General features: G+C 45.8%; 1 protein-coding gene across 2 annotated transcripts in view; it reads right to left on the bottom strand.

The window, feature by feature from the left end:
• The window catches only part of LOC139368642 (plexin-A1-like), a 304007-nt gene that overhangs the window by 32902 nt on the left and 253422 nt on the right, over positions 1–17683 (bottom strand). For both annotated transcript variants that reach the window (XM_071107765.1, XM_071107766.1), the window contains exons 12-15: positions 13587–13777; positions 1372–1523; positions 788–908; positions 531–667 (exon numbers count right to left, since the gene is read on the bottom strand). In XM_071107765.1, the coding sequence (XP_070963866.1) occupies positions 531–667; positions 788–908; positions 1372–1523; positions 13587–13777 (601 nt within the window). The remainder of the gene's footprint in view (positions 1–530; positions 668–787; positions 909–1371; positions 1524–13586; positions 13778–17683) is intronic.

Raw genomic sequence — 17683 nt, 5'->3', positions numbered from 1 at the left:
ACTCACACTCTCTGTATCTCCCCTCACTCCCCCTGTATCTCCCCTCACTCCCTCTGTCAGGAACCTGGCACTCACACTCCCTGTATCTCCCCTCACTCCCCCTGTATCTCTCCTCACTCCCCCTGTATCTCTCCTCACTCCCCCTGTATCTCTCCTCACTCCCCCTGTATCTCCCCTCACTCCCCCTGTATCTCTCCTCACTCCCCCTGTATCTCCCCTCACTCCCCCTGTATCTCTCCTCACTCCCCCTGTATCTCTCCTCACTCCCCCTGTATCTCCCCTCACTCCCCCTGTATCTCCCCTCACTCCCTCTGTCAGGAACCTGGAACTCACACTCCCTGGCTGGTCTCTACCTCCCTCTCAGCTGCAATGCAGAGCAGACGATGGCTGTCTGACTCCCTCACTATTCCTTAGATAGACAGTAAATGTACAGCACTGTGCATGGTGGACCCACTGTGGTAATACTTGGTCCAGAGAGCTAAGTAGAGACAGGTGGACAGACAGAGAGACAGACAGTGACAGACACTCACTTTTTGAAGTGGCAGGGGTGGCGTCCGATGTTGACAAACACAGAGCTGCCGGAGTTGAGGTGGTTGCCCTCAATGGTGACCCTGGTGCCCCCAGAGAGAGGACCCTGAGCAGGCAGCACTCGAGTGAAGAAAGGTGTCTGGAGATGGAAGTAAACCATAACACATATGTTTATACATTTAGATGAGCAAAAAACAAAATCATCAATACTCAGTCTAATGTAAGGATCCATCTAGTGTGTCATCTGGCTACGACTTACCACAAAGGTGAATGCCCGGGGTGAGAGGGCCCTGTAGTCCGTAAGGCAGTCCCTCACACACACCTCCACGTTGGCCTCCTGCACCCGGTAGCCCGTGGCATCATTTAGCAAACACACAATTCTGTACGTGGAAGAGGCGAGGGTAGGGAAGGTTCGGCGAGAGAGAGATGGCGGGAGGGATAGGGGAGTTAGGGATTCACATGAGCGTTCACCCGTGAGGTCAGCTGTAACCGACTGTAAAGGTGTCTGATATTTGCGTAGTGAATCCTCCAATTTTAAAGGAGCATTCGCCATCAACCCGACGTTTGGATATATTGTTTGATCTATATGAATAGAGTAGAGCAGGGAGGCGAATATCACAGGAGAGGAAGGAAGATACTCAAGATGGGGAGAGGAAACAATAGACACTGAGAGAAAGAGAGCCAAAGGACAGGTGAAGAGAGATGGAGAGAAAGACAACGTCAACAAGAAGGAGGACAGGAGATATACACTGAGGAGAGGAGGTTGAACACAGAGCACAGGTGTAGAGGGAGGGGCGATGGTAATATGAAAGTGGTGAGAGCCAGGCAGCTGAGCCTCCTCACCTCTCAGCGCTGATGTACTCCTCCTCAATGGGGATACAGGGCACCTTGCCCAGACGCACTCCTGTCAGGATGTCTCTGAACTGTAGGCCCAGGTTCTCCCCCGTGATGGTCAGCCTGGTGCCCCCCTGTCTCGGCCCCGTCTCCGGAAACAGCTGCAACACAGGGAGGGGAGATCAATGACTGTCTGGTTAGAAGCCACTGAGAGGCAAGGTGAGGCCAACTGCTGTATTGTCAGTGTAGGCAGCGCAGACCAAAGGCGACTGAGAGAGAAGAGAGAGAAGTCTGTGAATGGTCAGCAGGGGATGTGTAACAACAGTAAGGTTCTCTCCCTTTCTCTCTTGTTCACCCAAACACCATAATCCAGCCAGCCATGTTTTAATGAAGAAAAATCACCTCTCCGCTTTGAAAACCAGAAAAACCTTGTGCGGCGCACAGCGAAAGGCCTCTTGTCCACCTAACTGAAACATATTACGCCGGCTCCCTCGTCACTGCTTCGTAGCAACGTGCCACACAGCAGCGCCATAATGTGATTTATTTAGCCAAATTACTCCCCGTAACGAGGACAGGTGTGGCATGACAAAACAAACATGGTGACTGATGTGAGGCGGCAGCATCCGGGAGGCGGCCTCTAACAACCATCACAAGGTAATTATGGGTAATCTCACTGGCTGCCTGTTCCACCACATGGTTGGCTGGGCAGAGCATGTCGGGGAAACGGCACCCTGGCATGTCCCGAGGCATGGTGGCGTTTCATTGGCTGGCCATGCCTGGGTTCTGTAGTGGCCACAGGAGCAACCCCCGAGGCCAGGCACTCACAGCAGACTAACCTCACCCAGCTCCAGAGCTATCCCTCTACCACATGATGACATGGTAGTGGTAGCTAAAGGCCTGTGTGAAGCAGCGTGACACTGCTGTGGTTGGACTGGGAACCAAGGCGACATGGCCAACATGAGGCAGGCTATAAACGGGGTTGTTAATGTGTTCCAGAAGAAGCTGGTGAAGGATGGTTGTCAGCAGGCAATGGGCTCTGTTTAGGGAAGGACAGCAGGGCCGATAGAAACAGTACAGCAGACAAACACGGTATGAACCTACCCTGACAATGGGGGAGTGAGGGGGTTGTTGTGAGGCTGAGGGGCGACTCTTATATCCACAATAACAACAAAAACAAAATGAATGGTGTAGCACCTTCAGTAGGTTGTGAGACACACACATTGTCTGAGACCATCCGAGGCTTCTGTGTTATATAGCCTTTCTAGAGTCTGACTGTCCTACTCCTAGGAACCCCTAGGACCTGGCACGAGGAAAACACTAGCCTCTGAACACTGAACTCTGCCAATGAGAGTTAAAACAGTGAAGTAGTGTGCTTTAATTGGTTTCAGAGGGGTTACTTCACATGACCCCCCCCCCCCCCCACACACACACAGACACACTCCCTGACAGAATGAGAGGAGAGAGCGAGCGCAAAAGAGAGAAAGAGAGAGAGAGAAAGAGACAGAAACAGAAAGAGAGAGAAAGAGAGAGAGAGAAAGAGAGAGAGAGAAAGAGAGAGAAAGAAAGAGAGAGAAAGAAAGAGAATGAAAGAAAGAGAAAGAGAAAGAGAGAGAGAGAGAGAAAGAGAGAAACAGAGAAAGAGATAGAGAAAGAAAGAGAGAGAAAGAGAGACAGAAATAGAAAGAGAGAGAAAGAGACAGAGATAGAAAGAGATAGAGTGAGAGAAAGTAGGAGAGACAGAAAGAGAGAAAGAAAGAGATAGAGAAAGAGAGAGAAATGGAGAAAGAGAGAGAGAAAGAGAGAGAAACAAAGAGAGAGAAAGAGAGAGATAAAGAGAGAGAAAGAGAGAAACAGAGAAAGAGATAGAGATAGAGAAAGAAAGAGAGAGAAAGAGAGAGAAAGAGAGAGAAAGAGAGACAGAAATAGAAAGAGAGAGAAAGAGAGAGAAAGAGACAGAGATAGAAAGAGATAGAGTGAAAGAAAGTAAGAGAGTCAGAAAGAGAGAGAAAGAAAGAGATAGAGAAAGAAAGAGAGAAACGGAGAAAGAGAGAAAGAGAGAGAAAGAGAGAGAGAGAAAGAGAGAGAAACAAAGAGAGAGAAAGAAAGAGAAAGAAAGAGATAGAGAAAGAAAGAGAGAAACGGAGAAAGAGAGAAAGAGAGAGAGAGAGAGAAAGAGAGAGAGAGAAAGAGAGAGAAACAAAGAGAGAGAAAGAAAGAGAAAGAAAGAGCGAGAGAAAGAGAGAAACAGAGAGAGATAGAGAAAGAGAGAGAAAGAGAGACAGAGATAGAGAGAGAGAAAGAGAGAGAAAGAGAGACAGAGAGAGAGAAAGAGAGCGATATAAAGAGATAGAGTGAGAGAAAGTAAGAGAGACAGAAAGAGAGAAAGAAAGAGAGAGAAAGAGAGAAATGGAGAAAGAGAGAAAGTGAGAGAGAGTGAGAAAGTGAGAGAGAAAGAAACAAAGAGAGAGAAAGAAAGAGAAAGAAAGAGAGATAGAGAAAGAGAGAGAAACAGAGAAAGAGATAGAGATAGAGAAAGAAAGAGAGAGAAAGAGAGACAGAGAGAGAAAGAGAGAGACAGAGATAGAGAGAACGAGAGAGAGAAAGAGAGAGAAAAAGAGAGAGAGAAAGAGACAGTTGAAATCAGAAGTTTACATACACCATAGCAAATACATTTAAACTCAGTTTTCACAATTCCTGACATTTAATCCTGGTAACAATTCCCTGTCTTAAGTCAGTTAGGATCACCACTTTATTTTAAGAATGTGAAATGGCAGAATAATAGTAGAGAGAATGATTTATTTCAGCTTTCATTTCTTTCATCACATTCCCAGTGGGTCAGAAGTTTACATACACTCAATTAGTATTTGGTAGCATTGCCTTTCAATTGTTGAACTTGGGTCGAAAGTTTTGGGTAGCCTTCAACAAGTTTCCCACAATAAGTTGGCTTGCAAGCCTCCCCCTTTTCCTCCAAACATAACGATGGTCATTATGGCCAAACAGTTCTATTTTTGTGTCATCAGACCAGAGGACATTTCTCCAAAGAGTACGATCTTTGTCCCCATGTGCAGTTGCAAACCGTAGTCTTGCTTTTTTTATGGCGGTTTTGGAGCAGTGGCTTCTTCGTTGCTGAGCTGCCTTTCAGGTTATGTTGATATACATGTAGGACTTGTTTTACTGTGGATATAGATACTTTTGTACCTGTTTCTTCCAGCATCTTCACAAGGTCCTTTGCTGTTGTTCTGGGATTGATTTGCACTTTTTGCACCAAAGTACGTTCATCTCTAGGAGACAGAACGCGTCTTCTTCCCGAGCGATATGACGGCTGCGTGGTCCCATGGTGTTTATACTTGCGTACTATTGTTTGTACGGATGAACGTGGTACCTTCAGGTGTTTGAAAATTGCTCCCAAGGATGAACCAGACTTGTGGAAGTCTACAATTTCTTTTCTGAGGTCTTGGCTGATTTCTTTTGATTTTCTCATGATGTCAAGCAAAGAGGCACTGAGTTTGAAGGTAGGCCTTCAAATACATCCACAGGTACACCCCCAATTGACTCAAATGATGTCAAATAGCCTTTCAGAAGCTACTAAAGCCATTACATCATTTTCTGGAATTTCGCAATCTGTTTAAAGGCACAGTCAACTTAGTAAACTTCTGACCCACTGGAATTGTGATACAGTGAATTGTAACTGAAATATTCTGTCTGTAAACAATTGTTGGAAAAATTGCTTGTGTCATGCACACAGTAGATGTCCTAACCGACTTGCCAAAACTATAGTTTGTTAACAAGAAATTTGTGAAGTGGTTGAAAAATGAGTTTTAATGACTCCAACCTAAGTGTATGTAAACTTCCGACTTCAAATGTATATATATATATATATATATATATATTGAGAGAGAGAGAGATGGAGAGAGAGAGAGAGAGAGAGAGAGACTGTATGTATACAGAGAGGAAGATCATGTGCATAGGGACAAACGAGAGCCCACTTATACAGTGGAATACCACATTGTTCCACTTGGATTGAAACATGGACAAGTACTGATTGTTGGCGATGTATCTTAGCCACAGCGGGAACATACTAGATCATACTCGGAAGAATCCCTAACTCAATGTGCTGAGCTCCACCTCCTGTACCTCTTCACCTTCTGTACAACCCTCTCAATCCACTTCTCTCTCTATTCACATCCCCCTCGTCATGTGAATAAAACAAGACTCCACTCTCACACACACAGCAGAACAACAGATGTATATTTAATCAGCGATGCTCTCTAACAAGGGGGTTGGAGGATAAAAACATAATGAGTCGCTCAGGAACACCCACCCTTCCCACTCCCTCCCAGCATTCACTCTGATATAATATTTATCTGAGCAGCTTACACACACACACACACACACACACACACACACACACACACACACACACACACCAGCCTGTGGAGAGGGATGGAGAGGGAGAGAGAGAGGGAGAGTTAGTTAGTTATTATGGGGGAGAGATACTAGGGGGGGACTCTGGGGAGTCTGTATTCCCCTCCCCTTATCAGACGTAGGCTCATCTCATTCTGACGCTTTGTCTTCCCCATTCAGACCCGTTTGTGATGGATTGGAAAGGGAGGGTGGGATGTTTGGGCCCTCTGAGTATCGACTAGCAGTCGAGACGTCAGTCAAAATTCATGAGATGCTCCTTATTGACAGACAATGAGGAGGAAGAGAAAGAGAATTCAATTACTTTCACCACTCTGGGGCTCCTAGTGCAATAAAGAAAGAGCTGGAAATTCCTGGTTAAATACTTGAATATTCCAAATGAAATTACAAGCTAATCCACCTGCTAATATACTGACGCACACAATCCCCATCATATGAATAAAGAGAAACAGACAGAGGGAGGGAGAGAGAGTGAAAGAGAGAGGGGAGAGAGAGAGAGAAAGAGAGAGGGGAGAGAGAGAGAAAGACGGAGACAATGTGAAAAAGAGAAAGAGAGTTGTTGAAGTTGTCGTTAGTATAGGTTGACATAACATAATAACACAAATGAGTTAACAAGGACAGAGTCAAGGTCCTCGTCTGTTTATTACAACCATATCACAGAACAGGTGCCTCTGAGCTTTCATGAACATAGGGTGCCATTTCAGAGAGAGAGAGAGAGAGAGAGAGAGAGTGAGAGAGAGAGAGAGAGAGCGAGAGTGAGAGAGAGCGAGCGAGAGGGCGAGCGAGAGAGCGAGCGAGAGGGCGAGCGAGAGAGAGAGCAAGAGAGAGCGAGAGAGAGTGCGCGAGAGAGAGAGCGAGAGTGAGAAAGCGATAGAGAGAGAGAGTGAGGAAAAAGCGAGAGAGCGACTGAGAACAAGAGAGAGAGAGCAAGAGAGAGCGAGAGCGAGAGAGAGCGAGAGTGAGAGAACAAGAGTGAGAGAGACAGAGCGAGAGAGCGAGAGAGAGAAAGAGAGAGCGCGAGAGAAAGCGAGAGAGAGAGAGCGAGAGAGAGAGCGAGACAGAGCGAGAGAGAGCGAGAGAGAGAGCGAGAGAGAGTGAGAGAAAGTGAGAGAGAGCGAGACAGAGCGAGAGAGAGCGAGAGATAGAGCGCGAGAGAGTGAGAAAGAGCGAGAGAGAGCGCGAGAGAGCGCGAGAGAGAGCGAGAGTGAGAAAGCGAGAGAGCGAGTGAGAGCGAGAGAACAAGAGTGAGAGTGACAGAGCGAGAGACAGAGCGAGAGAGAGAGTGAGAGAGACAGAGCGAGAGAGCGAGAGCGCGAGAGAGAGTGAGAGAAAGAGAGAGAGCGCAAGAGAGCGAGAGAGTGAGAGAGAGCGAGTGAGGGCGAGGGAGAGCGAGCGAGAGAGAGCGAGAGAGAGCGAGAGAGAACGAGAGTGAGAGCGAGAGAGAGTGAGAGAGAGCGAGAGAGACAGAGTGAGAGAGAGAGCGAGAGAGAGCGAGAGAGAGAGAGCGAGAGAGAGCGAGCGAGAGAGAGCGAGAGAGAGCGAGAGAGAGCGAGACAGAGCGAGAGAGAGAGAGAGAGCGAGCGAGACAGAGCGAGAGAGAGCGAGAGAGAGAGCGAGAGCGAGATCAAATGGGAAATATATAGAAGAAAATTGTTTTTTTCCCAAACACAGTGTGTCTAAACTCTGGTGTCCAAACACCCAGCGCGCCCTAGACCTTCTGTCTGAGGACCAACTAGGCTTACCTAGCCACATCATAATACACACAGGCACAAACGACCTGAGAGCACAGCAGGAAAGGGTGGCCACAGCACTGAAGGGAGTGATTGAAAAGGCTTCTTCTACTTTCCCCAACGCACAAGTGGTTATCTCCACCCTGCTACCACGAAAAGACTTCCACCCTGCCACAATACAGCGGGTAAACACAAGTATTTCCCGTGACTGTGCCTCAAAACCAAATGTTTTCCTGGCCCACCACTCCACCCTGGACTTGAACAGCCTCTATGACCAGGTCCACCTCTACAAGGCAGCAGTGCCCACCTTTGCCCGGACTCTAAAGGACATCGCTCTCAAACTTATCCCCAACACTTCACACAGGAGCAACAGATCAATAGACACCCCACCCAGACCAGCGAGACACCCTCCAAGACCTGCAGGACCCCCCCATGGACCTACACATAGAGGACCCACGCCAAGAGGACTTACATCCAGACCACAGCACCCCCAGACACATCCACACCCCCACCCCAACCAATCAACACCCCCCCACGTCAACCATGACCACACCCCATTTAGGCCCCCTCAGACCTATGCCACTCCTGCCCACCCCATGTACCCCACCCCCGCAAAGAGGGCCTCAACATGGAAGTCCCACATTAGCCCAGGTAGTGAGCGGCAAACAGAACCAACCCCCACTCTTACACTCGCCCAAGACAATGGCATGTACCAGATGCTAAGCAGGCTCTGCTCACACTTACTGGCCTGAGACCAAACCACGACCAACAACATTGGACACTTTATGGAACAAAAAGCCTTCACTATATCATCCTGGAATATCCAAGGTCTGAGGTCATCTGCCTTTGGCCTAAAGAGCAGGAAACCGGACTTCACCAAAGAAATCGGTAATACAGACATTGTCATCCTGCAAGAAAACTGGTATAGAGGAGACGGACTCACTGGTTGCCCTCTAGGTTACAGAGAGCTGGTAGTCCCATCCACCAAACTACCAGGTGTGAAACAGGGAAGGGACTCAGGGGGTATGCTAATTTGGTATAGAGCAGACCTAACTCACTCCATTAAATTAATCAAAACAGGAACATTTTACATTTGGCTAGAAATTCTAAAGGAAATGATCTTAACAGAGAAAAATGTCCTCCTGTGTGCTACCTACAGTGCCTTGCGAAAGTATTCGGCCCCCTTGAACTTTGCGACCTTTTGCCACATTTCAGGCTTCAAACATAAAGATATAAAACTGTATTTTTTTGTGAAGAATCAACAACAAGTGGGACACAATCATGAAGTGGAACGACATTTATTGGATATTTCAAACTTTTTTAACAAATCAAAAACGGAAAAATTGGGCGTGCAAAATTATTCAGCCCCTTTACTTTCAGTGCAGCAAACTCTCTCCAGAAGTTCAGTGAGGATCTCTGAATGATCCAATGTTGACCTAAATGACTAATGATGATAAATACAATCCACCTGTGTGTAATCAAGTCTCCGTATAAATGCACCTGCACTGTGATAGTCTCAGAGGTCCGTTAAAAGCGCAGAGAGCATCATGAAGAACAAGGAACAAACCAGGCAGGTCCGAGATACTGTTGTGAAGAAGTTTAAAGCCGGATTTGGATACAAAAAGATTTCCCAAGCTTTAAACATCCCAAGGAGCACTGTGCAAGCGATAATATTGAAATGGAAGGAGTATCAGACCACTGCAAATCTACCAAGACCTGGCCGTCCCTCTAAACTTTCAGCTCATACAAGGAGAAGACTGATCAGAGATGCAGCCAAGAGCCCCATGATCACTCTGGATGAACTGCAGAGATCTACAGCTGAGGTGGGAGACTCTGTCCATAGGACAACAATCAGTCGTATATTGCACAAATCTGGCCTTTATGGAAGAGTGGCAAGAAGAAAGCCATTTCTTAAAGATATCCATAAAAAGTGTCGGTTAAAGTTTGCCACAAGCCACCTGGGGGAGACACCAAACGTGGAAGAAGGTGCTCTTGTCAGATGAAAACAAAATTTAACTTTTTGGCAACAATGCAAAACGTTATGTTTGGCGTAAAAGCAACACACCCTCCCCACTGTCAAACATGGTGGTGGCAGCATCATGGTTTGGGCCTGCTTTTCTTCAGCAGGGACAGGGAAGATGGTTAAAATTGATGGGAAGATGGATGGAGCCAAATACAGGACCATTCTGGAAGAAAACCTGATGGAGTCTGCAAAAGACCTGAGACTAGGACGGAGATTTGTCTTCCAACAAGACAATGATCCAAAACATAAAGCAAAATCTACAATGGAATGGTTCAAAAATAAACATATCCAGGTGTTAGAATGGCCAAGTCAAAGTCCAGACCTGAATCCAATCGAGAATCTGTGGAAAGAACTGAAAACTGCTGTTCACAAATGCTCTCCATCCAACCTCACTGAGCTCGAGCTGTTTTGCAAGTAGGAATGGGAAAGAATTTCAGTCTCTCGATGTGCAAAACTGATAGAGACATACCCCAAGCGACTTACAGCTGTAATCGCAGCAAAAGGTGGCGCTACAAAGTATTAACTTAAGGGGGCTGAATAATTTTGCACGCCCAATTTTTCAGTTTTTGATTTGTTAAAAAAGTTTTAAATATCCAATAAATGTCGTTCCACTTCATGATTGTGTCCCGCTTGTTGTTGATTCTTCACAAAAAAATACAGTTTTATATCTTTATGTTTGAAGCCTGAAATGTGGCAAAAGGTCGCAAAGTTCAAGGGGGCCGAATACTTTCGCAAGGCACTGTATACCCCCCCACTAGAATCCCCATACTTTAATGAAGACAGCTTCTCCATCCTGGAGGGGGAAATCAATCATTTCCAGGCAGGAGGACATGTACTAGTCTGTGGCGACCTAAATGCCAGAACCGGACAAGAACCTGACACCCTCAGCACACAGGGGGACAAAGGTGACAGCATTCCCTCCCACATATGCCTCCCTAGGCACAACTATGACAACATAACCAACAAAAACGGGTCACAACTCCTGCAGCTCTGTCGCACGCTGGGTATGTACATAGTCAATGGTAGGCTTCGAGGGGACTCCTATGAGTCAGAGTCTCTCAGAGCGTTCCCAGTCAGCCCACTGACACCCCTATCAGACCACAGCAAAATCACAGTCTACTTGAACAGAGCAATACTCAATCATGAGGCATCAAAGCCAAAGGAACTGAGTAACATTAAGAAATGCTATAGATGGAAGGAATGCAGTTTGGAAACCTACCAAAAAACAATTAGGCAACAACAAATTCAAGCCCTTTTAGACAATTTCCTGGGTAAAACGTTCCACTGTAATAGTGAAGGTGTAAACTTGGCAGTAGAAAATCTTAACAGTATATTTGACCTCTCAGCTTCCCTATCAAATCTAAAAGTCTCAAATAGAAAACCGAAGAAAATGAACAACAATGACAAATGGTTTGATGAAGAATGCAAAAATCTAAGAAAGAAATTGAGAAACCTGTCCAACCAAAAACATAGAGACCTGGAAAACCTGAGTCTACGCCTTCACTATGTTGAATCACTAAAACAATACAGAAATACACTACGGAAAAAGAAGGAACAGCACATCAGAAATCAGCTCAATGTAATTGAAGAATCCATAGACTCTAACCACTTCTGGGAAAATTGGAAAACACTAAACAAACAACAACACAAAGAATTATCTATCCAAAATGTATGGGTAAACCACTTCTCCAATCTTTTTGGCTCTATAACAAAGAATAAAGAGAAAAAACATATACATGATCAAATACAAATCTTAGAATCAACTATTAAAGACTACCAGAACCCACTGGATTCTCCAATTACCTAGAATGAGTTACAGGACAAAATAAAAACCCTCCAACCCAAAAAGGCCTGTGGTGTTGATGGTATCCTTAATTAAATGATCAAATATACAGACAACAATTTCCAATTGGCTATACTAAAACTCTTTAACATCATCCTTAGCTCTGGCATCTTCCACAATATTTGGAACCAAGGACTGATCATCCCAATCCACAAAAGTGGAGACAAGTTTGACCCCAACAACTTCCGTGGAATATGCGTCAACAGTAACCTTGGGAAAATCCTCTGCATTATCATTAACAGCAGACTCGCACATTTCCTCAATGAAAACAATGTACTGAGCAAATGTCAAATTGGCTTTTTACCAAATTACCGTACAACAGACCATGTATTCACCCTGCACACCCTAATTGACAACCAAACAAACCAAAACAAAGGCCAAGTCTTCTCATGCTTTGTTGATTTAAAAAAAACCTTTGACTCAATTTGGCAAGAGGGTCTGCTATACAAACTGATATAAAGTGGTGTTGGGGGTAAAACATATGACATTATAAAATCCATGTACACAAACAACAAGTGTGCGGTTAAAATTTGCAAAAAACACACAAATTTCTTCACACAAGGTCGTGGGGTGAGACAGGGATGCAGCTTAAGCCCCACCCTCTTCAACATATACAGTGGGGCAAAAAAGTATTTAGTCAGCCACCAATTGTGCAAGTTCTCCCACTTAAAAAGATGAGCGAGGCCTGTAATGTTCATCATAGGTACACTTCAACTATGACAGACAAAATGAGAATAAAAAATCCAGAAAATCACATTGTAGGGTTTTTAATGAATTTATTTGCAAATTATGGTGGAAAATAAGTATTTGGTCACCTACAAACAAGCAAGATTTCTGGCTCTCACAGACCTGTAACTTCTTCTTTAAGAGGCTCCTCTGTCCTCCACTCGTTTCTTGTATTAATGGCACCTGTTTGAACTTGTTATCAGTATAAAAGACACCTGTCCACAACCTCAAACAGTCACACTCCAAACTCCACTATGGCCAAGACCAAAGAGCTGTCAAATGACACCAGAAACACAATTCTAGACCTGCACCAGGCTGGGAAGACTGAATCTGCAATAGGTAAGCAGCTTGGTTTGAAGAAATCAACTGTGGGAGCAATTATTAGGAAATGGAAGACATACAAGACCACTGATAATCTCCCTCGATCTGGGGCTCCATGCAAGATCTCACTCCGTGGGGTCAAAATTATCACAAGAACGGTGAGCAAAAATCCCAGAACCACACGGGGGGACCTAGTGAATGACCTGCAGAGAGCTGGGACCAAAGTAACAAAGCCTACCATCAGTAACACACTACGCCGCCAGGGACTCAAATCCTGCCATGCCAGACGTGTCCCCCTGCTTAAGCCAGTACATGTCCAGGCCCGTCTGAAGTTTGCTAGAGAGCATTTGTATGATCCAGAAGAAGATTGGGAGAATGTCATATGGTCAGATGAAACCAAAATAGAACTTTTTGGTAAAAACTCAACTCGTCGTGTTTGGAGGACAAGTTGCATCCAAAGAACACCATACCTACTGTGAAGCATGGGGGTGGAAACATCATGCTTTGGGGCTGTTTTTCTGCAAAGGGACCAGGACGACTGATCCGTGTAAAGGAAAGAATGAATGGGGCCATGTATCGTGAGATTTTGAGTGAAAACCTCCTTCCATCAGCAAGGGCATTGAATATGAAACGTGTCTGGGTCTTTCAGCATGACAATGATCCCAAACACACCGCCCGGGCAACGAAGGAGGGGCTTCGTAAGAAGTTAACACATGTTTCCCATGCCAATAAAGCCCCTTGAATTGAATTGAGATCACTACCAAATGACACAATTACCTATAAAGGTGTAAAAAACAGCATTTCTATGTAATAATTGGATGATTCATGATGAAACTAGTACTTAACAAGACCATGATTTTGGGAATTTTTAACAAAATGTTATACATAGAATGATCCTTTGAGGGAAGAATTGACATATTTGACATTTGTATCTTAAAGCATAATTGTGGAATAATGAATTGAAGTCGGAATATTTGTGACATGTTGGCCTGTGTGAGACAAAATGTTTCATCTGTAGATGCTACAAAGCAGGAAGTGTTATATGAAGCACACACACGCGCACACGCACACGCATACACACACACACACACACACACACACACACACACACACACACACACACACACACACACACACACACACACACACACAGTCTCACCTTAGTGATCTTGGGGTGTGTACAGCGGCTGTTGCCAGCGGTGGGGTGCATCCAGCTGCTGTCCAGCGGGGCACACTCCTGCCTCAGAGAACACTTCTTCTCCTGGACACACCAGCCACACTCGAACCTGGGGTCAGCCTTCAGACACATCCCACAGCTGTCTCTCAGCGCATAGCACTTATACAGGTGGGCTGAGAAACAGAGAGAGAGGACACAGGAGAGATGACGTTTCGTCTCACAGGCATTAACAGTTACATTGTTGTGTGAATAACTTTGTTTTCAATACCTTCATGCTGTTGGGTGAAAAACAAGAAATTAACTAAGAAATGAAAACACCTTGTTATGGGGGTGGCACTAATACTCAGAATTATGCTGTTGAAAGAATTAGGAATTAACAGCAGGAATGATTATCTTTCAGAAAGAAATAGAGAAGGATAGCAGGTTCCTCGTAATGTCATATGCGTCTGTGGCGTAGGGAGAGAAAGATGGAGAGAGAGCAGAGAGAGAAAGAGATAAATAGAGAGAGTGCGTGAGAGAGAGAAAATAGAGTGAAGAGAGACAGAGAGAAAAGGAGAGAGAGGAAGCAGAGGTAGAGAGAAGGAAATGAGAGAGAGAGAGGGGGGGTGAGAGAGAGAGAGAGCTAGATAGAGAGAGAGAGAGAGAGAGAGAGGGAGAGAGAGTGAGAGAGAGAGAGGGAGAGAGAGAGAGAGAGAGAGAGAGGGAGAGAGAGAGAGAGAGAGAGAGAGGGAGAGAGAGAGAGATGGAAAGGGGGAGAGGGAGAGAGAGGGAGAGATCGAGAGAGAGGGAGAGAGACGGAGAGAGAGAGAGAGAGGGAGATAGAGAGATAGAGAGAGAGGGAGAGAGAGAGAGGGAGAGGGAGAGAGAGGTAGGGTGAAAAACAAACAGCAGGCACGGCGCTCCACAGACGGACGGACACAGGATTTCAAAGGAGACTGCGTATCCCTCCGCCCGCTGCAGCCCTGCCTGATAATCTGATTTGACACGGCAAAGCTAAAAAGTAGCGCTGTGCTAATTAAACTGAACCAAATGAATTATTTAATTACATGAACATTTCCACTTTACACCTGGGCAAAGCTGGGCATTCTCGGGCAGTCTGGCAGAGACGGGTAATTCACTGTGATTCACGAAATGAGGGAGGGAGGGAGGGAGGGAGGGAGGGAGGGAGGGCGGGAGGGAGGGAGGGAAAGAAAAAAGAGAGAAGAACACAGCGAACGGTGGGGAAAGGGAGGAGAAGGTCTTTGTATGGCTTGAATGAGCAGGGCTAGTTTAACATTTAGTTTGGGGAAGTTTCAACATGTCAAATTAAGCGTGGAAGTTTGGGCGGAGCACAGTGTAACTGGCCTCTGCACTGCAGTCACTAAGAACGTTTATATTCTTAATTTCTGTTCCAGCTTTAACAGATGTTACTCTGGAAGACACCGTATTCCAACAGGAGAAATTGGGTGCCAGTTCCAGAGTGGGTGAAAAACCGCTGACAAGGCAGAATACAGAGGGGTTAAGTCTCAGCGTCCAAGGTGATGCTAAAGGACATGACGTCCCACCGTCAGCTCGTTAAGACCTCGACCTATCTTACGTTTCTGAGAGAGAGGGCTCAATGTAATCCACTCTCCTTTAATGTAAGCCGGGCGTCAGTCACGTACAGGCCCAGCCGCCCCCAACACCAACACGCAGAGTGTGGGCCGCAAACGCCAATTAAACAAATGAGGCCAAGTGATAAACGCAATTGGACAAAAAGCGTGTGCAGCGGGGTCAGATCATACGACCTTGATCCAATGATCAGAGTGGGATATCTGACAGTATTATAATATATTACCTCTGTCCTTTCTCTCTGCCAGCTAAATATGTCAGAAAGGGAATCAACTAACTAATCACAGCTAGGGTTAACACTCAGCTAGGGTTAACCCTCAGCTAGGGATAACACTCAGCTAGGGATAACACTCAGCTAGGGTTAACACTCAGCTAGGGTAAACACTCAGCTAGGGTTAACACTCAGCTAGGGATAACACTCAGCTAGGGTTAACACTCAGCTAGGGTAAACACTCAGCTAGGTTTAACACTCAGCTAGGGTTAACACTCAGCTAGGGTTAACACTCAGCTAGGGTTAACACTCAGCTAGGGATAACACTCAGCTAGGGATAACACTCAGCTAGGGATAACACTCAGCTAGGGATAACACTCAGCTAGGGTTAACACTCAGCTAGGGTTAACACTCAGCTAGGGTAAACAGCTAGGGTTAACACTCAGCGAGGGTTAACACTCAGCTAGGGTTAACACTCAGCTAGGGTAAACAGCTAGGGTTAACACTCAGCTAGGGATAACACTCAGCTAGGGTTAACACTCAGCTAGGGATAACACTCAGCTAGGGATAACACTCAGCTAGGGTTAACACTCAGCTAGGGATATCACTCAGCTAGGGATATCACTCAGCTAGGGTTAACACTCAGCTAGGGTTAACACTCAGCTAGGGTTAACACTCAGCTAGGGTTAACACTCAGCTAGGGTTTACACTCAGCTAGGGTTAACACTCAGCGAGGGTTAACACTCAGCTAGGGTTAACACTCAGCTAGGGTTAACACTCAGCTAGGGTAAACAGCTAGGGTTAACACTCAGCTAGGGTTAACACTCAGCTAGGGTAAACAGCTAGGGTTAACACTCAGCTAGGGTTAACACTCAGCTAGAGGTAACACTCAGCTAGGGTAAACAGCTAGGGCTAACACTCAGCTAAGGATAACACTCAGCTAGGGTTAACACTCAGCTAGGGATAACACTCAGCTAGGGTTAACACTCAGCTAGGGATAACACTCAGCTAGGGTTAACACTCAGCTAGGGTTAACACTCAGCTAGGGTTAACACTCAGCTAGGGTTAACACTCAGCTAGGGTAAACAGCCATGGTTAACACTCAGCTAGGGTTAACACTCAGCTAGGGTAAACAGTTAGTGTTAACACTCAGCGAGGGTTAACACTCAGCTAGGGTTAACACTCAGCTAGGGTTAACACTCAGCTAGGGTAAACAGCTAGGGTTAACACTCAGCTAGGGTAAACAGCTAGGGTTAACACTCAGCTAGGGTTAACACTCAGCTAGGGATAACACTCAACTAGGGTTAACACTCAGCTAGGGATAACACTCAGCTAGGGATAACACTCAGCTAGGGTTAACACTCAGCTAGGGTAAACACTCAGCTAGGGTTAACACTCAGCTAGGGATAACACTCAGCTAGGGTTAACACTCAGCTAGGGTAAACACTCAGCTAGGTTTAACACTCAGCTAGGGTTAACACTCAGCTAGGGTTAACACTCAGCTAGGGTTAACACTCAGCTAGGGATATCACTCAGCTAGGGATAACACTCAGCTAGGGATAACACTCAGCTAGGGTTAACACTCAGCTAGGGTTAACACTCAGCTAGGGTAAACAGCTAGGGTTAACACTCAGCTAGGGTTAACACTCAGCTAGGGTTAACACTCAGCTAGGGTAAACAGCTAGGGTTAACACTCAGCTAGGGATAACACTCAGCTAGGGTTAACACTCAGCTAGGGATAACACTCAGCTAGGGTTAACACTCAGCTAGGGTTAACACTCAGCTAGGGTAACACTCAGCTAGGGATAACACTCAGCTAGGGTTAACACTCAGCTAGGGTTAACACTCAGCTAGGGTTAACACTCAGCTAGGGTTAACACTCAGCTAGGGTTAACACTCAGCTAGGGTTAACACTCAGCTAGGGTTAACACTCAGCTAGGGTTAACAGCTAGGGTTTACACTCAGCTAGGGTTAACACTCAGCGAGGGTTAACACTCAGCTAGGGTTAACACTCAGCTAGGGTTAACACTCAGCTAGGGTAAACAGCTAGGGTTAACACTCAGCTAGGGTTAACACTCAGCTAGGGTAAACAGCTCAGCTAGGGTTAACACTCAGCTAGGGTTAACACTCAGCTAGGGTAACACTCAGCTAGGGTAAACTCAGCTAGGGTTAACACTCAGCTAGGGAAACAGCTAACACTCAGCTAGGGTTAACACTCAGCTAGGGTAACACTCAGCTAGGGTTAACACTCAGCTAGGGTTAACACTCAGCTAGGGTT

The sequence above is a fragment of the Oncorhynchus clarkii genome, chromosome 16 (genome assembly GCF_045791955.1).
Source record: "Oncorhynchus clarkii lewisi isolate Uvic-CL-2024 chromosome 16, UVic_Ocla_1.0, whole genome shotgun sequence".
Taxonomy (NCBI): Eukaryota; Metazoa; Chordata; class Actinopteri; order Salmoniformes; family Salmonidae; genus Oncorhynchus; species Oncorhynchus clarkii.
The sequence above is the reverse complement of the archived record's forward strand: the minus strand, read 5'-3'. Positions and strand labels throughout refer to the sequence as shown.